A 21,582-nucleotide genomic window follows, 5' to 3' on the forward strand; every position below is an offset into this window, starting at 1 on the left:
CTGCCACTTCTTCAATTTGTACTCCTCCCATACTTAATTGTATCCCATGCTGTTTTGGCCTTTTCCTAGTTGAACAGACCAACATAACTTTGGTTTTCTTGGTGTTTAAAGCAAGTTTGTTTTGGCAAACCCATTTCCTGATAATCTCCAAATCTCCTTGCAAAGCTTGCTGTACATGTTGAACCGATTGTTTTGCTGCATAAATTGTAGTATCATCTGCAAATATAGTAGCTTGAGTTTCAACCAAGGCATGGGGAAGGTCGTTGGTGTATATTAAGTAGAGAAGTGGCCCAAGGCAGCTGCCCTGCGGTATTCCACAGTTTAACACATTAGGGGAAGAAAATGAACCATTGATATAGGTGGACTGTTTCCTGTCAGTTAGATATGACTGTACCCAATTCAATGCTACCTCCTTAAAACCATAATGCATTAATTTTGTCAAAATTATTTCATTATCCACTAAATCAAATGCTGCACTGAAATCTAAAAATAGTACACCTACAAACCTGCCATTATCCATAGCATTGAGCCACTGGTCAGTCATGTCAACCAATGCAGTGGTAGTGGAATGGTTTTTGCGATAAGCATGCTGATTGGCTGTAATCAGATCATTCTTTTCCATATACTCCCACATTTGTCTACTCACAATACCCTCCAATATCTTACTGAGTGTAGGGAGTAGACTAATTGGTTGACTATTGGCAGGAGTAATCGGTTCTTTGCAGTCTTTCGGAATAGGACACAGTTTCGCATGCTTCCATACATTTGCAAACAACCCCTTTTCCAGTGACCGATTAAATATGTAGCTCGGTGGAACTGCAATCTGGGGAGCAGCACAGTGAAGCAAAAAAATTGTCCATAAGACCATAACCTGTAGATTTACCATCTTAACCTATTTATTGTGATTCTATGTCAATTGTAATGTATAATTTAAAAAAATATCAGAATTCAGACCTCAATAGTAGAGGCATAGACAGAGGGTGATGCCAAAAATGATAAGCATGATACGGCACATTTGAAAATTGAAATATTTTATTACATCAAAAATACAGCCATAGGAAAACTATGACTGGGTAAAGTGTGTGTGTGTGTGTGTGTGTGTTTTGGGCTTGGTAAAAGGTTAACATTCCAGGATGCTACTGAGCCAGCTGTGGTCAAAATGTTTCACTCTTCTCAGTTCCCGCTCCTGGGCTTTCGTGAGAGCTGGTGCCCCCAACTCCTCACCTGGGCCCCATGCTTCCGACCCCCCCAGATCCTGCCTGGCGTCTCGGAGCTCTGCTTCCCCTTCAGAGTCCTCTTCCTCGCTCTCCATTTCCTCTTCTACAGGTTCCTTTTCCTCGCTTCAGCAATTATAAAACAACAAAACACTTGTATAAGGGAGTTGAAAGTCCCGGTCGTGAGGCCAACTAAGCAACTATTCTTAACAGTCAGCATAAAATGAAATTTTCCATAGCATTGTCAAGTTATCTGCTGAACCGAGGTGTATCAGCCCGTTTTCATGTCAAATAGTCAAGTAGCCATGTAACCTTATGTTTACGATAATTTAAAAACAACCACCTGGGGGAATCCAAGAACTAGCCTGAATACAAATCATGGGACATTATTTTGGATCTTTTCGGTCAGCATTTGAAAAGTTCTGAAGGCATATTGTTGGTTTGAAAAGAAAATCAAAGATTAACGAGAGGCTGATAGTGTTTTCAGCCTCGCTGCCAAGACTGGAGCCATCTCTCTGATCTCCCAGGCCTTTGGCAGTGACCCTGAGCAATGTCAACACAGACATCATGCCAAGTCGGAGTGCTGCAGACAACAACCATCCAAATAATGACTTTGAAGTATGCACATGCCTCTTCATGTCATTTTTCAGTCCACATCGACCTCTCAATGAAAGCAGACAGTTAACACTTCACAATCTTCCAAAGTAAGTCAATGGCAGTGTCCGAATACCCATACTTGCTTTCTAAATAGTAGACAGTTTTCAATTTCAAGTTTTATAGTATGTGACATTACGAAAAATCAACTATACTTTAAATGCCCGGATGGCATACTCATTTCGGCTTTGACAACAGCTGATCAATAAAATATGGGGATGTGCTACAGAAGTGAACAAATAGCGGGAAACAATGAAAATCAAGTATGATCTAAATGCTAGGATGTTATACTAATTTCAGATCTAGTAGAATTTGATGCAGACTTTTCTACAATGCATTGGAAGAGGTGGGCTGCGAGTGACAGGCCCTAGTTCTCTTCAAGTAGCTTGAAGTAACTACAAAATTAGGCTACTTAAAATGGGAAGATGCCAAAAGCTTCTGTGGTGGAGTAAAAAAAAAAAGTAGGCTAAGTAGTTTTTGTTCTCCTAAAAATTAGTATTGCATCGTAGGCAGCATATTTGAAAACAGAAGTATTTTTATTTCACCCATAGTGAATCTATTTTCTCACTGAAAAGTCTGTTCTCTTGGCCTTCGTTCAGAGCTTTTAAACTAAATACTAAACCATCTTGATTTCTGAATGTGTCGATACTGCATTATTGATGGCATGTTACTCAGGCCTTTTGATTTGAACATATGTATTGTTTAAGTTTTGTAGGCTACCTATTTAACTAATGGATCAAGCCTGAGCAGTCATTCTGATCTCGTTCCCAATGATCAGTGGTTTAGTTTATTACGTTGCTGTCCAGCAGTTCTGAATTTGCGATGCACCTGACCGTCCATGTTTTTCTGTGCAATAGCATTTTGATTTGAACATCTGAAACGTTTGTGTACTAGGCTATTTGATTGAATTTATTTTACACCGTTAAAAAGTTGAGTCACTTAGAAATATCCTTGTTTTTGAAAGAAAGGCACATTTTTTTGTCCATTAAAATAACATGAAATTGAACAGAAATACAGTGTAGACCTTGTTATAGTTGTAAATTACTGTTGTAGCTGGAAACGGCAGATTTTTTAATGTAATATCTACATATGCATTATCAGCAACCATCTCTCCTGTGTTCCAAATGGCATGTTGTGTTAGCTAATCCAAGTTTATCATTTTAAAAAGGATAATTGTTCATTATAAAACCATTTTGCAATTATGTAAACACAGCTGAAAACTGTTGTTCTGATTAAAGAAGCAATAAAACTGGCCTTCTTTAGAGTAGTTGAGTATCTGGAGCATCAGAATTTGTGGGTTCGATTACAGGCTCAAAATGGCTAGAAACAAAGACCTTTTTTCTGAAAGTCGTCAGTCTATTCTTGTTCTGAGAAATGAAGGCTATTCCATGCGAGAAATTGCCAAGAAACTGAAGATCTCATACAACGCTGTGTACTACTCCCTTCACAGAACAGAGCAAACTAGCTCTAACCAGAATAAAAAGAGGAGTGGGAGGCCCTGGTGTACAACTGAGCAAGAGGACAAGTACATTAGAGTGTCTAGTTTGAGAAACAGACACCTCACAAGTCCTCAACTGGCAGCTTCATTAAATAGTACCCGCAAAACACCAGTCTCAATGTCAAAAGTGAAGAGGAAACTCTGGGATGCTGGCCTTCTAGGCAGAGTTGCAAAGAAAAAGACATATCTCAGACTGGCCAATACAAAGAAAAGATTGAGATGGTCAAAAGAACAGACACTGGACAGAGGAAGAGTATTATTATTATTTTTTACAAAGTGTTATGGACAGACAAATCTAAGTTTGAGATGTTCGGATCACAAAGAAGAACATTCGTGAGATGCAGAACAAAATGACAATGCTGGAGGAGTGCTTTACGCCATCTGTCAAGCATGATGGAGGCAATGTGATGGTCTGGGGATGCTTTGGTGGTGGTAAAGTGGGAGATTTGTACAGGGTAAAAGGTATCTTAAAGGCTATCACTCCATTTTGGAGTGGTCAGCACAGTCACCGGATCTCAACCCTATTGAGCTGTTGTGGGAGTAGCTTGACTGTAATGGTACGCAAGAAGTGCCCATCAAGCCAATCCAACTTGTGGTAGGTGCTTTAGGAAGCATGGGGTGAAATCTCTTCAGATTATCTCAACAAATTGACAACTAGAATGCCAAAGGTCTGCAAGGCAGTAATTGCAAATGGAGGGTTCTTTGACAAAAACAAATTTTGAAGGACACAATAATTGAATTAAAAATCATTATTTATAACCTTATCAACATCTTGACTATATTTCCTATTCATTTTGCAACTCATTTCATGGAAAACAAGGACATTTCTAAGTGACCCCAAACTTTTGAACGGTAGTGTATGTTACAGCACTTTGGTTTCGCTAATAAATATGTTGAAATGGAATCAAAATAATATTTTTCTGTCTTCAGTCCTAGGATAAATCTAATTATAAGCAGCCTGAGTAGGCCTATAACGCAATTCCTATACTATTCAGAGTTTAGAGAAATGAATCAAGTTGGAAATGAGCTATTTTCATGCTGGTTAATGCGATGCATGTCTGTCCCACCCCACCTACTCAGCCAATCAGGAGCTGCTACTGTGTTGCACCCGGGACATACTTTTTACTAACCGGTACGTGCTAAATAGTATGTGGCGAAGAGCAAATGGTGCAGTCTGTAGTACACTAGTATGGGTATTCGGACACGGCCAGTGTGTGGTGGCCTGCACAACTCCAGTTCTTGAACCGGATGCGCTGGATTCAATTCTGGCCTTGTAGTTGGGATTAAGACAAACCAGGTTGTCAAATTTCATTTGATGTGGCTTCCTCGCCTTGTCTCCATCTGCACTGATGTGTCAGAGCAAGACTGGTGAAAGAGTCCTAGGGTGCAAGGCCATCATCACAATACTGCTTTGACCTTATTCGTTTTCAGGCCAATATAGCTTAACCTATTTATTGTGATTCTATGTCAATTGTAATGTATAATTTAATAAAATATCAGAATTCAGACCTCAATAGTAGAGGCATAGACAGAGGGTGGACAAAATCTATATGTGGTCCTGAGTCGGAAGCCACGACCACTACACCAGACTGGCACAATGTCTTTTTTTCATTTTCTTGTCTGGGACAATTAAGTAACTACTAGTTACTGGACTCACCTGGCAGAAGAGCTGGAGATGAGCAGGGAGCGTACGAACATAGAGCAGAGGAACGAGGCTGAAGGCAGGACGTGGGCTGGGGTGTATAGCAGCTGAGGGGGAGAGAGGAATGAGTTATGAGGAGCTCCTGATGCTTATTTCACCCCCCTCCCCCCTAAATTTCTAATACAATCTAAAAATATTTGTAGACCAATTTGTCTTAGCTAGCATCTAAAGTGAACTCAGTATATTTAGTAGTTCACAACATGGAAGTATACAAGTACTTGGCATATGCACTATTTAAGCTAAACATTAACTTTGAGGGCCAACACTACAGAACGTAGAAACACTAGCTTATTTACAAGTCCGCAAATAAATGGTCAGTGGCCCTTGCATGAATGCGCGTGCGCACATACACACCTCCTTGATGGCAATGGAACCCTGTGGTAGCTGAATCCTTTCTGCCATGGGATTGGTCAGCGCTTCTTGCTGCTGCCTGTGTTTCCCTAGCAACAGATAGAACGGCGTCACAGCAACAGTGTCGTCCACCATGAGCTGAAAAACACCCCAAAAACAAATACAGTCAGGACTTCAATAGAGAATGCTATAGATGTAATCTATTCCTGTAACACGTTGGCAATATGTTTCGCAACTGCTTTGTAACAAAGTGAGATTGTACCCGTTTACTAGACGCCAACAGTCTGTCCTCCTCAGTCTTAGTGCTAAACATCATCAAATCCTACAATGGAGAGAGGATGTCAGAGAGAACTCTGTGGTTAGTTACCTGCCAGTGGAATAAGTAGTAAAACCCACACATGCGCCATCACCTCAGATGAACAGATTCTTTACTTTTAATGTAATTTAGTAGTTTGGGGGATCTTGTATTCAAGGTTTGAATTGGAACAGAACATGTGGCGTGTCCAGTCCTTTAACCTATCTGTGTATTATATATTCACCATGTGTTGGGTGAAGAAGTAGAGCTGGGATCTGTTGAGCCACTGAGCGTGCTCCTCGCAGCTCTCCAGCATCTGGTCACGTGGGGCAAAGACGGCACGCTGTACCTTGCCCGTGCACAAGGCCTTCTGGGAGTAGATGGGCCGCGGCTCGCCGGGCTTGAACACAAACACTGGTGGGAGGAGAGGGCATTGATGAGTGAAGCCCATATTACCTATTTTATGTTTAGTTGGTGTTGCCATACCACATAGCCCAAGGACCCAAAGTTTAACTAGTTGCACACATGTAACATGGCAGGTTCCCCTAGGTATTCTATAATATGTACTTTAGTCTTGTCATATGGTAGACCCAGCCAAGTCTAAATCTAAATGAGCAAAGACAAAGAGTCCTGTTGGAGCTAGAACCAGGAAGCACTCACAGTCGGAGCAGCCAGACTGACTGCAGAAGGCAGCCATGTTCTCAGACAGTGGGTCAGCCTGGAGCAGGCTCACATCCACGGGGGTACTCCACTCCACTGATTGAGAGAAGGGAAGAAAGAGAAACGAAAGTAGGAAAACAAACGTCAGGTCTATGGATTGAACAGATTTTATTTTAGGTTGTGGTCATGTTGCTTATAGGACAATTGCACATAGGCCCACGCACGTCAGAGACGTCTGTCTTACGTGAGCAGGTGAGGAGGTTCCAGCAACAGAGTTGGTTCTTGGTGCTGGTCCCCAACAGGTACTTGGAACAGCTTAACCTTCCAAAACAAAGGTCCCTGGTGGATCATAAAAAGTCTCATTTTTCAAACCCATTCACGACCATACCACAACCCACTCACAGGATTAGTGTCAAGGACCTTTTCCACACCAGAGCTACAACAACAAACACAGTCATCTGAAATCATTTCTGTTCAGAGCACAAGCAGACGTCAAAGAGAAAATCTATAGGAGGCGGTTACACAAGGGGGTGTGGGCAGCTGGAATAACAGTGCGGAGGCCCAGTGCTCTACTTCCAAAGCCATTTCTGTACCAGCAAGTGTCTACATTACTCAGAGCACATATGAGGCAGAGCTAGCCCTATACATTACATCATCATTTAGGTGGAGGAAGTAAAGGGATGAAGAGTGATGTATAGTTGACTCTTGGGACCATTGTGAATAACAGCACTAAAACCAGGGCATGCAAATTGAAGTAAAAAGGAACACATTTAAATTGGGAATCGTAAATGACACAGCACTGCAACAGTTAACATTGATCACGAGATCATAGGCAGCAGCTAGGCAGCTCTGGCATGCAATTGAGTAAGACTCAACACCAAATACTAGTTTTCTGCACCCGGTGACCTAAGGAAGGGGGAGTTGACTTGGCAAATATTGTTGTAGAGGCTCCCTCAATGTTGCGGAGCAGGTTCTGTCTCCCAAGTTGATGTGGCTGGCCAATATCACTTGTTTTTTTTGTATGTTCCCGATCTGTTGCCATAAAGTACACTCGCTTTGTGCCAGTGAAGTTAAATATTACAGACTTATCTACCACAGAGGGTTTTACACACAAGTAAACAATGTCAAGTGTGAATCTGAGTTCATATTATGAGTCATAGCTGCTAGTTTAAAAAGCCATCTTGTTTGTTGATAGACAGCCATATCTGCTAACATACACTTTTTTTGTTAGGAAAGTTGTTGAAATGTCTGCTCGTTTGAATGGTCATGCATGTTTGTGTATACTTGTATAAGTGTGTGAAGTTGTTTAAGTGTGTCTTGTCTGTTTATAGGTGTGTGCGAGTGAGCTCTAACCTGATGGCCCCTGGGGGCTGGGACAGGGTGGTAAGCAGCTCCCAGGAAGGGCTCCAAACAGTCACCACTTCCTGGAAACCGACAGCCAATAGGGAGCCGTCGGCCGAGAAGCAGCAGCAGCCAGGCTTAAGGTGGTGGTACCCGCCCACAAAGTCACATGACCAGGAGGCGCCCTCTGCTGGTAGTCAGCGGCATAGAGAGAATGAAAAGCAGAGGAAAATATTAGAGCGTCAATGTGATTTAGCTCATCATCAATACCTTGATTATCATGTGTCAGTGAACAATAACTAGCAGGTCTCCAGGACCAAAATGGAAGGCCCTCAGGCTCAGTGATAGAAAATAACCATTTACCCTTGGTGTCCGAGTGGTCTGCCAGCAGCCAGGCTTTGAAGTGGCCGTCGAAGCTGATGGTCACCAGCATGGTGGTCTCTGGTGAGGGGCTGAAGCACATGGCTGTAATCTGGTCCTCGTGGGGGGCTGTGACTGTAGTGTTCAGCATAAAACTACAGACGGGGGAGGAGGAAGGGTGGAGATTGGACGAAAGATGGAAACCACATTTGTGTATATATAATGTATGCTTAAGTATGTGGACACCCCTTCAAATTAGTGGATTTGGCCATTTCAGCCACACCCGTTGCCGACAGGTGTATAAAATCAAGATATGAAGACATGTACAACAACATGGAACCAGGCTGGCTATGGTGTGCAAACAAATAGTACCTCTGAGTTTGCTCATCATACGCCCACAGCTTCAAATTGATTTCTAACTCCAAGCCTTTTTGCGTCCTCTCCTCCACCGTAGCAAGCCAGTCGCCGCGGGTGTCGAACGCCGCCTTGACCACTTCAAACTGGTCCAGACCCTCTTCGTGGATGTACTCCTGCTGTACTATGTCCAACTGAAGGTAGAAGAGAAATAGTCAATCCATTTTCATCAGCTTGATTGGTCAAGAAAAGTTCATTCAGTTATCAAACAGTTTATTTTGAGTTCAAGACAAAAGAGCAAAGCCAGACCTCCAAGACTCAGGCCATCCATTCTAGTCATTCTATGTCTAATAGTCACATGACATCAAAGTTCAAGAACCCTTCCTCGGTAGCTCCCTGGGCCAAGTTAACAAGGACAGTGTTTGGTGTTCTTCATTGTCAGCTCCAGGCAATAAAAGCTGTGCTTACATTGTAGAGCAGCTTGTCGCGATGGAGAGAGTAGAACTGCAAGTGGCCTGGTTTCCCGTTGAGCACCAAGGCTTTACTACGCGGGTCGATCGTCAGGTCTGTCCGCACACCCTCACCCTTGACCAGCCCCTGGATAATGGCCGACACTTTAACACAGCTCTGGATGATAGTGATTTCTTGACGGGGAAAATAGGGAGAAAAAATATGGATCAGGCCTACAGATTAAACTCCGTGACAACGTCCAAAGGCCCTTAGTTGTTTGACACAACATACAGTGGGGTCCAAAATGATTGGATCCCTTGATAAAGATTAGCAAAAAAAATAGAAAAATAAATAATACAAATACTGAGCTATATTGTATGCGCAATTTTTTGTTGTTGAAATTATATTATTTAATACTAACACAATTGCTCAGAGAAAGATTTTGTTTAACAAGTCATTTCATTTTTTATTATTATTTACCCCGGCACTCTCCCCTGGCGAAGACAACGAGACAGATTTGTTCAAAAACACATTGGGAGGGATCTTAGACCAATCTGCCATTCAGAATCCTTCCAGATCCTCGATATGTTTTGTCTGCTCTTATAAACTTCCCTTGTGAATTCAAACCACAGGTTTTCAATGAGGTTCTGTCTGCCAATGGCCATCTCAGTCTGGAGACTGAGATGGCCATTGCAAAATGTTGATTTTGTGGTCAATGAACCATTTCTTTGTGGATTTTGGGATGTGCTCTTGTGGTTATTGTCTTGCTGAAAGATCCAGGTGTGGCCAAGTTTCAGCCTTCTGGACAAAATGTTCTGGTACTTGGTAAAGTTCATGATGCTGTTTGACCTTAACTCATTTGATACCAGAAAATCCTCCAGTGAAAAAGCTGAAATTCTGATGATTCACCACCATATTTTACAGTAGGTATGTGGTTCTTCTCTGATTATGCATCTTTCTTTCAATGCAAAACCCACCAGAGGTGTGCGTGGCCAAAGAGCTCTATTTTCATGTCATCTGACCATAGCACTGGTTCCAAATCCAAGTACCAATGCCGTTTACAATGTGTTCTTCTCATAAAACATTTTAGAAAAAGTCTGGGTCGTTATCCTTGCAAGGGGAATATTGAACAGGGGATCCAATCATTTTGATCCCTATCTTTGAGATGTATTTATTTATTACTTGTTAAACAAAATCTCTCTCTCTGAACAATTGTATTAGTATAAAATAAAAACAAATGGTGCATACAATATAGCTCAGAATTACTTTGGAGCACAAGCATTTTGCTACACCCGCAATAATATGTTTTTGTGTGACCAATACAACACAATTCGATTTCATGTATTTGTTTATATACAGTATTTTTTTGCTCATCTTTATCAAATGTTGGACCCCACTGTACATGGTGATATCAGCACCAGCCATTGCTACTTGGGAATCTGCTGTCCCTTTCAAGTGTGAGACTGAGGACCCTGAACAGTTTTAAGCATCTTTCCTTAAAGTAATCACTGAAATCCGCTACATATCAGTTACCAATCCAGTCATGTCAGATCAGTGATTACTTCAAGGGAGGGAGGCAAGATGGAGGAACGAACCATGAAATTATTGTAACAGGTTGCAACAGTCCTTACTGTTGTCAGAGTGGGAGGTGCAGAACAATGAACCGTCAGGTGACACGGCAATGTGTGTGATTGCGCCGCCCAGGCGCGGCAGGAAGTCCTTCTGGTCCTCTTGTGTGTAATGCCACTGGACCAGCACCGATTCTATCCCCCCGCTTAGCAGGTTGGTGCCTACAGAAAAGAAGCGGAGACAAAGGCCATCACGCCACTGGTCAGAATGCTTCCATCATGAACCAGGAAAACAGTTGGCATAGAGCAGGGGTGGCATTAGCTTTTAGAAATTTGCATTTTCACAACGCAGACAATCAGAAAATCAGAGTTTCAAACCATTTCACCTGCATTTTATATTGAAAGTCAACGGTGTTTATTTGCCTAAATAGAATGATCAGCGGCATGCAACTATAGTTTCTCTTCACATTAATACAACACATTCTGCAAAAAATAGCTGGGTTTTCATCAGATAACAGAAGTGCAAAATTATTTGGCCAAGTAAATTTGCTTAGAATGAAAAAAGCAAGGTATTTTTTCCAAAAACAATGTATTGCCATCAGATTTCTCATGTTTATCATAGAAAGAATGTAGCCAGCTAAATGTCCTAATGTTTTTCTTGAAGTTCATCGAGGATCATTTTGATAAAGAAGGACTGAGAAGCTCAGTTCTGGTGACTTTTATAAAAAGGACATTTTACTCCAAAATGAAAGAAAATAAAGTTATGCTGACAACATCTAAAATATAATTTCCACTTTCAGAAATGAGCCCAATAACATATTGGTAATTTTTTTTAAATCATTTTGACATATTGGACCATGCATGGTCTATCAGATGTGCCATTAGCAATAAGCATTATCACCTGTAGCCCAATTGATGCAGCATAATGGCTATAACATTTACGTAGGCTGAAGCATGGGGTTTGTCCATCTGCATTTACCCCATTGGACACAACATCCTGATTGTTGTTGTTATTCATAATTAATATTTTATTATAAATAATTGTTCACTTTCAGGCATTTCTATTACAAAGTACATAATTGCCCTTTAAGATGCCATTGTCCACTTTGAGCTGTTGCGCAGCTGCTCCTAAATTGATTGAAAACTTCAGTTGTAACTGCATCTGTAAAACGATGTCACTCGTGCCACCGGAGTAAATAAATAAAATGGTAGCAATTGAATAAAACATTTAAAAAATGTATCCAAAAGGTCAAATACGCTTTCATAATACATTTACCAAAACGGCTTTGCATCAACAATTTATGTGAACTGATTCCTTGTCAGAACACATGTTTCCCTCCCTCCCCATGGCTCTCGCAACTTGAATGCGTCTCAAGAGGAATATTTATCTTACAGAACACATGGCAAGCCGACTAGGTAAATAGGTAAAACTATTCTGATTTTGTTTTAATAAGATTACATGGCAAAAATAATAGCACTGGAAAGTTGCATCCCGACCCGATTGACAAAGTAGAGGCTTTGAATGACTTATAATAGCCTATTTAATTCCCTTCATCTGGACAATCAGTGTCAGCAACAATCAGTGTCAGTTCAGTGCACACAGCTTAACAGAGAAAATAAAATAATAAAATAAAATATTTGGGAATATATTTCATATAACAGACATGCTTCTCTACACGATAAATGTAGTGTGATCAAAGATGATTTGTATTGGTATAATTCAAAAGTTATAGGGTCAGGGGTTATAGGTTACCTTCAGGGGTGAATTGCAGTGTGTTGACTGCCCCGTGGTGCCAGTGTAGGGTGGAGTATGTGTACTCCTTCTTCTGGTTGAAGTTTCTCCTATGAAGACAGAGAAATAACATTGATTGAGTGATGCCAATCCAGTGTTTCCCCTAAATTTGGTCTTAACTTCTTATGGCTGGGGGGGTAGTATTGAGTAGCTTGGATTAATAAGTTGCCCAAAGTAAACGGCCTGCTCCTCAGTCTCAGTTGGTAATATATGCATATGATTATTCATATTGGATAGAAAACTCTCTAAAGTTTCTAAAACTGTTTGAATGACGTCTGTGAGTATAACAGAACTCACATGGCAGGCAAAATCCTGAGGAGAAATCAGAACAGGAAGTGAGAAATCTGAGCTTTGTATGTATTCACCAGAGTCCCCAATGAAATTCCCTTGATATATTAATGATGTTGCACTGCCTAGGGGTTCCACTAGATGTCAAACATCTATAGAAATTTGAATGAGACTTCTACGGTGTTGTGGGAGTGAATGAGTACAGAATCTATCAGGTGTCTAGCAGTCAGCCATTTTCTGATCACACTTATTCTTCATGGTATCCACTTGCGTTCCATTGCTCATGAAGACACAAAGGAATACTCCGGTTGGAACTGTATTGAAGATATATGTTAAAAACATCCTAAGGATTGATTCTGTACTTAGTTTGAAATGTTTCTTTGACCTGTAATATAACTTTGAAGTTTTTGTCCAATGTAACACTGACCAGAATGAGCGTTTGGATATGTATACCAAACGCACTAACAAAATAAGGTATTTGGACATAAATAACGGACATTATCGAACAAAACAAACATTTATTGTGGACCTGGGATTCCTGAAGTGCTTTCTGTTGTAGATCATCAATGGTAAGGGAATATTTATCATGTAATTTCTTGTTTATGTTGACCCCATCATTGCGGCTATTGTGACTTTTACTTCTGAGCGCCATCTCAGATTATTGCATGGGTTTCTTTTTCCGTAAAGTTTTTTTGAAATCTGACACAGCGGTTGCATTAAGGAGAGGTATATCTATAATTCCATGTGTATAACTTGTATTATCATCTACATTTATGATGAGTATTTCTGTTGAATGATGTGGCTATGCAAAATCACTGGATGTTTTTGGAACTAGTGAATGTAACCCGCCAATGTAAACTCATATTTTGATAAATATGAACTTTATCAAACAAAACATACATGTATTGTGTAACATGAAGTCCTATGAGTGTCATCTGAAGATGATCAAAGGTTAGTGATTAATTGTATCTCTATTTGTGGTTTTTGTGACTGTCTGGAAAATCTTTTGCTGGAAAAATGGCTGTGTTTTTCTGTGGCTATGTGGTGACCTAACATTGTTTGTGGTGCTTTTGCTGTAAAGCATATTTGAAATCGGACACTGTGGTGGGATTAACAACAAGATTAGCTTTAAAGATGGTATGAGATATGAGTTTGAGGAATTTTAATTATGAGATTTTTGATGTTTTGAAATTGGCGCCCTGCACTTTCACTGGCAGTTGTCATATCGATCCCGTTAACAGGATTGCAGCCATAAGAAGTTTTAAGTGAGGCCATGTATGGTCATGGCCGCAATGTTCTTCCGGCATCACTCACCACAGGCGAATTTTGCCGTCCTCGTGACCTGTGGCGATACAGTCCTCTTTAGGGTGGCACGAGACACAGGTGAAGGCATTCTTAGCCCCTTTCTTATTCCCCGACTTGAGGAAAAACCTGTGAGGCACAGAAACAGACAATACAGTTGAATGAGTGCTATGACTGGTGATGACCAATGTTTAGTTGGGCAATGTCAAATCCCCATAAAATACTGTAATGTAATCAACCCTGTTTCTAGACGAGGGGGTTGCTCAAAACAATCGAGAGGGCTGGCTGGCTGAACTCCCCCACTCCTGACCACAGACAAGCAGAAAGGCCACTCATCCAACAGACAGGACTGCTGTTCATCGTGTTTGGACTTGTATTACACAAACACTAGCCAGAAAGACATTAACATTCATGATTACAGTCCTTGAAGGGGACAGCCTCCTGACAGAAAAGAATGTTGTTTACCTGTGAGACTTCTGCTTCTTGAAGAAAAACACCTCAAGCTGTAAACCTTTGACGGCAGCAATGTATTCACCCTGTTAGATTGGAGGAATAAACAAGCTTTTCACGAAGAGCTGGCGTCCATATTGGAGGTGGTAATAAAAAAAAAAACTCAAACCTCTCGTTTAACAATACAAATGGCAAACTATGACAAGTGACCCAAGAGTAAGTTGTTTGCTGCCAGAGACTTGTTTGCTTCTGATGTTCCAGGTAGGCCTACTACACGTACCTTTCTGCCAAAGGAGGCAGCCCCAGAGGGGCTGACATCACACAGGACGGCCGAGAGCTCTCGCGCCTCCACTTCCTGGTCCCCACTTAAGGGCAGATGAACAGCCACCAGCTGGAACAGCTCTAAAGACACACACACACACACCACATCAGAGATCACCCTCCTCCACATTCTGCACTATTATGTTGACCAATTACAAAATAAATCACTTGGTACTTGAAAGAACACTGACTGGCTGCAAAAAGGCCCTATATAGGCATTTAAGGACAATTGATGTGCAAATGCCAACCTCTGATTTGTACTTACCAGAGCTTTTGTCATTTGCCATTGGGACGACGACAAACACAACTCCTCCATGATTTTCAGAGACGTATATGGAGTAGATGGGGTACCCAATAATGAAGGTCTGAAAAGTATTATAGTAGTGATTTATAAATACAGAACCAATCAAAAGTTGACAAACCTACTCATTCCGGGGTTTCTTTAATTGTACTATTTTCTACATTGTAGAAAAATGTTGAAGATTTCAAAACTAGGAAATAAACACATGGAATCTTGTAGTAAACAAGTGTTAAATTCAAATATATTTTTATATTTGATTCTTCAAAGTAGCCAGCCTTTGCCTTGACAGCTTTGCACACTTGGCATTCTTGCAAACATTCTAGTCAACTGGAATGCATTTAAAATTACAGGTGTGTCTTGTTAAAAGTTGATTTGTGGAATTTCTTTCCTTCTTAATGTGTTTGACCCAATCAGTTGTGTTGTGACATGGTAGGGGTGGTATACAGATATTGGCCCTATTTGGTAAAAGACCAAGTCCATATTATGACAAGAACAGCTCAAATAAGCAAAGAGTTCAACGTCAAACGACAGTCCGTCATTACTTTAAAGACATGAAGGTCAGTCAATCCGGAAAATTAAGAACTTTGAACGTTTCTTCAAGTGCAGTCGCAAAAACCATCAATTGCCACGATGAAACTGGCTCTCATGAGGACAGCCATAGGAAAGGAAGACCAAGAGTTACCTCTGCTGCAGAGGATAAGTTCATTAGTTACCAGCCTCAGAAATCACAGCCCAAATAAATGCTTCAGAGTTCAAGCAACAGACACGTCAACATCAACTGTTCAGAGGAGACTGCGTAAATCAGGCCTTCATGGTCAAATTTCTGCAAAGAAACCACTACTGAAGGACACCAATAAGAAGATACTTTATTGGGCAAAGCAATGCGAGCAATGCACATTAGACTGGTGGAAATCTGTCCTTTGGTCTGGAGTCCAAATTGGAGATTTTTGGTTCCATCCGCCTTGTCTTTGTGAGACGAAGAGTACGTGAACGGATGATCTCCGTATGTGTGGTTCTCATCGTGAATCACGGAGGTGTGATGTGTGGGGGTGCTTTGCTGATGACAAGGTCTGTGATTTATTTAGAATTCAAGGCACACTTAACCAGCATGGCTACCACAGCATACTGCAACAATACACCATCCCATCTGATTTGCGCTTAGTGGGACTATCATTTATTTTTCAACAGGACAATGACGCAACACACATCCAGGCTGTGTAAGGGCTATTTGATGGAGTGCTGCATCAGATGACCTGACCTCCACAATCACCCGAGCTCAACCCAATTGAGATGTTTTGGGATGAATTACACCTTTCCAGGGGAAGCTGGTTGAGAGAATGCCAAGTCTGTGCAAAGCCGTCACCAAGGCAGCTTATTGGTTATTACATGATTCCATGTGTGTTATTTCATAGTTTTGATATCTTCACTCTTATTTTTCAAAGTAGAAAATAGTGAAAATGAAGAAAAACCCTTGAACGAGTAAGTGTGCTTTGACGAGTACTGTACATAAAGCAAAAAAGGAAGCAGCGATCGCAAATGATCTTGGCAAAGAGTGCGGCTGTACCTTGATGAGGATGCCATCTGTGAAATCCCACAATCGGACAGTGCCATCTGCTGAGCACGAGTATACCTGCAGGAGAGTGCAACAATGTCACGTCTACACACAAAACACTGCAATGAACAAACATTCCTCAGAGACACCAAACCATAGGAGCAACAACAAACCATTCTTTCGACAAACATGCTGATTGCAGACACGTATGTAGCTACTGATAACTATGTCTCCATACTGGGCGTTACAGGAAAGCCCTATACAAGATGTCGCCATACATTTGTCAACTTAACTATTCTTGGTGATACTTTCTTTGTTCTCGATTCGGTCAAAAAAGTATCTTAGAAGTGTGTGTGTCAGTTGCAGGTCATTCTACAAAAACAAAGAAAGATATTAAATCTAAGGTTTGCACCAAGTGAAGTGTTCTCTTGCCATTTTAGCTGCCAGACATCTTGCAATTTCCAACATCTTTGCAAGAACTGTAGAAGTAGATGAGTGTCACACTGCGCAGCCAAAACAAAGATCTACACACATGCTAGAGGGACTTCTCACTCGGTAAAAAAACAAGATGACATTGCAAAAATAGTAGCACTGCTTTTGACATGCGTTTTCGCTGTTTTTTTTGTAGAACCACCTGCAACTGGACACAGACATTAAAAGATACTTTCTTCGTTCTTGAGTCAGTGAAAAACGTATTGCCAAGGACGGCTAGTTAAAGTCTATGGCTTTCCTGTAATGCCCAGTATGGAAAGTTCACACATATCAGGCACACAAACTGGTAGCTACTGTATTTACAAACCTGCAGGTGGTTTGAAGGGTTGCGGACAATGCCTGACACCAGGTCTGTGTGTCCCTGCAAATCATGGACGCATTCCTCGGAGCTGGAACTGTACACTTTAACTGACTCCCCCGAGGCACACAAGAGGAACCTGGTGAAAAGGACCGGAAAGACATCAGTTTACAGACTACGGTTATTCCCGATTCAACGTAGACACCCGACTGTTTATTATGATTAGCTAATTAGCTAGCTAAATACCAAAAGCAGGTCTAGCTAGCTTACGATACCGGTTAGGTGCTTTTAGCAACTCAGGTGTATTTACATACAAAAGTAGCAACGCTAGTGTATTGGGTTGCACAAAAACAGAAATACAATTCTGGGAAGCCAGAAGTTAAAAACAGTTCCATTTCAACTTACTATGTCCGGTGGCATGGCGGGTTGGTCATTATGACGGGAAGGAATTTGAGACACATTATCTAAAAGATCGTATTATTAAACAGACTTTCCAAACGTGGGTCTGTTGTAGACCCACTTGCTCTCTGCTCATGTGCAGGACTTTTATTTTGACGTGTGCCATATGTAGACAAAAAGGGATAACTTTTGGGGGACTTTTATTTTGACATGAGGTAAGCAGAGAGGAAGTGGGTCCCTTAAGTGTTTTCTAACGCGGGCCCTTTCAGAAAATTTTTGTGAACTCAGTGAGGTTAGCTTAATTTCTGTGCAGTGTGAACACTCCAAGGGAACCCAGACCCCTCAAAAGAGCCCCGAAGCGAACCAAAACAATCAAGAGGTGGTCTAAGTTTGAGTCGCTTGAAGTCTGTGTTCGGTTCCCTTTTTAGGGCAATGTGAACCCAAATCTCGCCATGTTCGCTTGTCATTATTCCCGCACCATACACTAGACTACTGCAATACAGTTTCCCCTTCCATAACCTCAAACATTGGTGCCACAAAAAAGATAAGATGATGTTCAGGTTCACGGAAAAAACATGTGCCGTTTTTGGACACTGGCTAGAGATTGTCAAGGATGCACATACAAAACGAAATACTTATATTTGCATGTATTGACACGATGTTCAGATTATTTGTTTGCAATATGATCTATAAGCTAAGAGCTTCATAAGCCATTTATTCGATTGTGGGGTTTGAATAGTGTAAGATGACAACATATTTGGTAAATCTTAAAGGGGCAGTAGCCTTCATCGGGTGTACAATTTTCAATTACATTATGTATTCTAGTTATCCTTTTGCCATTTATTCTGTTACCAATAATATTTACATGTTAATATTATCTTCAGATTATAATTATTATGTCTCATAGTTTAACAAAATGCAAATGTATTAGCTTCCAAAATGTGATTAGGTATATCTAGCTGTCCGAAAATACATTCTGATGAAATGTCTCGTCCTGCACTTTGTAAAAACCCAGACTGTGGGCCAGCCAGAGTGCATTGAGTGAATGTTGCAAAAATACCTTGGTTCCTTTCTAAACATAGCAATGTGAATGCAGAAGGGTTTCGGACCACAAAATAGGTAGAGTGAACTGGCAAAAAAAATAAAAAAATAAACAGAGTGTTCCATTCAAAGGGAACAGTTATTCTCCTTTCTTTTCTTCACCGGAGCTCACTTTAAAGAGGACTGAGATGACTGAAAACACCATAAGTTGAAATGGAATTGTATTTCAATTCTGGCTTCCCATGGACTGTTTTTGTGCAACCCAATACAATTGAAAGCAATGCCAGTGTATTTAAATAAACGTTAAAGTTGCACCCTTGTTGCTTAAAGCACCTAGCTAGTTACCGGTATGTGTAACATTACATTTTGGATCAGTGTACTGCCTAGTTAGTTAATATATACTGAACAAAAACATAAGAACGCACCATGTAAAGTGTTGGTCCCATGTTTCATGAGCTGAAATAAAATAACCCAGCAATTTTCCCATACGCACAAAAAGCTTCTCATTTTGTGCACAAATTTGCTTGCATCCCTTTTAGTGATAATTTCTCCTTTGCCAAGATAATCAATCCACCTGACAGGTGTGGCATATCAAAAAGCGGATTAAACAGCATAATCATTAATTACACAGGTGCACCTTGTGCCGGGGACAATAAAATGCCACTAAAATTTGCAGTTGTCACAACACAATGACACATATTTCTGAAGTTGAGGGAGTGTGCAATTGGCATGCTGACTGCAGGAATGTCCACCAGAGCGTTTGCCAGAGAATTGAATGTTCCTTTCTCTACCATAAGCTGCCTACAACGTTGTTTTAGAGAATTTGGCAGTACGTCCAACCAGTCTCACAACCGCAGACCAAGTATAACCATGCCAGCCCAGGAACTCCACATCCGGCTTCTTCACCTGCGGGATCGTTTGAGACCAGCCACCCGGGCAGCTGATGAAACTGTGGGTTTGCACAACCGAATAATTTCTGCAGAAACTGTCAGAAACCGTCTCAAGGAAGCTTCTCTGTGTGCCTGTCGTCCTCACCAGGGTCTTGACCTGACTGCAGTTCGGCATCCTAAACGACTTCAGTGGGCCAATGCTTACCTTCGATGACCACTGGCATTCTGGAGAAGTGTGCTCTTCAAAGATTAATCTGAACTGAACTGGGCAAATGGCAGACAGCGTGTAATGGAATCGTGTGGGCGACTGGTTCGCCCAATGTGGGAAGTGGGCTTATGGTATGGGCAGGCATAAGCTATGGACAATGAATACTATTGCATTTTATCGATGGCAATTTGAATGCAGAAATAACGTGACGAGATCCTGAGGCCCACTGTCGTGCCACTCATCCCCCACCATTACCTCATGTTTTAGCATGATAATGCACTGCCCCATGTCGCAAGGATCTGTACACAAATCCTGGAAGCTGAAAATGTCCCAGTTCTTCCATGGCCTGGAAACTTATCAGACATGTCACCCATTGAGCACAATTGGGATGCTCTGGATCAATGTGTAAGACAGCGTGTTCCAGTTCCTGACAATATTCAGCAACTTCGCACAGCCATTGAAGAGGGGGACAACAATCCACAACCAAGAGCCTGATCAACTCTATGCAAAGGCGATGTGGGGTGCTGCATAAGGCAAATAGTGGTCACACCAGAAACGGACTGGTTTTGTGATCCATGCCCCTACCAGGTAAGGTATCTGTGAACAACAGATGCATATCTGTATTCCCAGTTATGTGAAATCCATAGATTAGGGCCTAATGTATTTATTTAAAAAGACAGATTTTCTTATAAATAGCAACTCAGTAAAATCTTTAAAATTGTTGCCTGTTGTATTTTTATTTTTGTTCTGCTCAGTGGTGTAATGTATTTAAAAATTGTACTACTACTTAATGTTCATTAGGAAACCAAAATAATGTACTTACTTCATACAATTTCTGACATTTTGAATGCTTAGCAGGACAGGAAAACGGTCATCCCTACTCTCCACTGATTTGGTGACTCACTAAACACACATGCTTCATTTCTAAATATATGGTGCCGTCTGGTTTGCTTAATATAAGGAATTTGAAATAATTTATAAGTTTATTATAAGTATATTTTATCCAATTACATTTGATACTTAAGTACATTTAAAACCAAATACTTTTAGACTATCACTCTATTATTTTACTGGGTTTACTAACTTGAGTAAAATAAAATATACCTTAATAGAAAATGACTCAGTCATGTATGACAATTGGGTACTTTTTCCACCACTGCACTGGTTCTGTGTATAAGCCATTTAGCAATAACTTTTACCCAAAGCGACTTAGCTACGATTATGCTTGCTTCGTCCCGCAAAGTATCGTTCCTAGAGATACTGAATATGCCGCTGTTAAGTGGAAACGTTATTTTCGTTTGAGTTGGTTGATCAAGGACGCAAGACAACGTACGGAAGCTTCTGCAACGAGTCGTCTGTATAAACAATGGTTCGATGCGGGACGAAGTAATGGCCATGCAGGTATACATTTTACGTATGGGTGCTCCCGGGAATCGAACCCATAATTGCGTTGCAAGCGCCATGCTGTACCAACTGAGCTACAGGACCACAGACGACCATAGCCAATGTTACGTTTCTCTCAAGATTAGAATACTTGTGTTGTAGCTATACAGTACCACGTTAGCTAACGTGCTAGCTAGCTAGCCACAGTAGCTAGCCAGGGCTACAGTTTGCATCCATGCCATACTTGTGACATACAGTTCATTCAGGTTTAGCTCATGTCAGCAGCAATGTACACACACGTACCTGGAATCATTTGTAATAACTGGCTCTCTGAAGTTTATTTTGCTGCCACCAAGGTGAACCACGCGTATTTCTGCGTGCGCCACCATCTTTTCGAATTTCAACTATGAACCTTCGC

The 21,582-nt window shown here is 41.1% G+C and overlaps 1 protein-coding gene across 2 annotated transcripts; it reads right to left on the bottom strand.

The window, feature by feature from the left end:
* Nucleotides 1–1,014: 1,014 nt before the first annotated feature.
* On the bottom strand, nt 1,015–21,582 carry wdr75 (WD repeat domain 75). 2 transcript variants are annotated; one of them, XM_029675255.2, is made up of 20 exons: nt 21,468–21,582; nt 17,253–17,382; nt 16,466–16,531; nt 14,866–14,965; nt 14,560–14,681; nt 14,295–14,365; nt 13,842–13,958; nt 12,201–12,289; nt 10,511–10,669; nt 8,898–9,073; nt 8,448–8,623; nt 8,079–8,230; nt 7,728–7,905; nt 6,619–6,713; nt 6,375–6,470; nt 5,959–6,128; nt 5,682–5,741; nt 5,423–5,557; nt 5,024–5,115; nt 1,015–1,340 (listed from the first exon to the last, which is right to left on the bottom strand). In XM_029675255.2, the coding sequence occupies exons 1-20, from the start codon at nt 21,551–21,553 to the stop codon at nt 1,121–1,123; spliced, it is 2,490 nt and encodes an 829-aa protein (XP_029531115.1). In that variant the 5' UTR covers nt 21,554–21,582; the 3' UTR covers nt 1,015–1,120. The 2 variants fall into 2 exon arrangements, with proteins under 2 accessions (XP_029531115.1, XP_029531198.1); XM_029675338.2 differs by having other exon boundaries at nt 7,728–7,902; nt 21,468–21,581.

The sequence above is a fragment of the Oncorhynchus nerka genome, linkage group LG1, assembly GCF_034236695.1.
Source record: "Oncorhynchus nerka isolate Pitt River linkage group LG1, Oner_Uvic_2.0, whole genome shotgun sequence".
NCBI classification, from domain to species: domain Eukaryota; kingdom Metazoa; phylum Chordata; class Actinopteri; order Salmoniformes; family Salmonidae; genus Oncorhynchus; species Oncorhynchus nerka.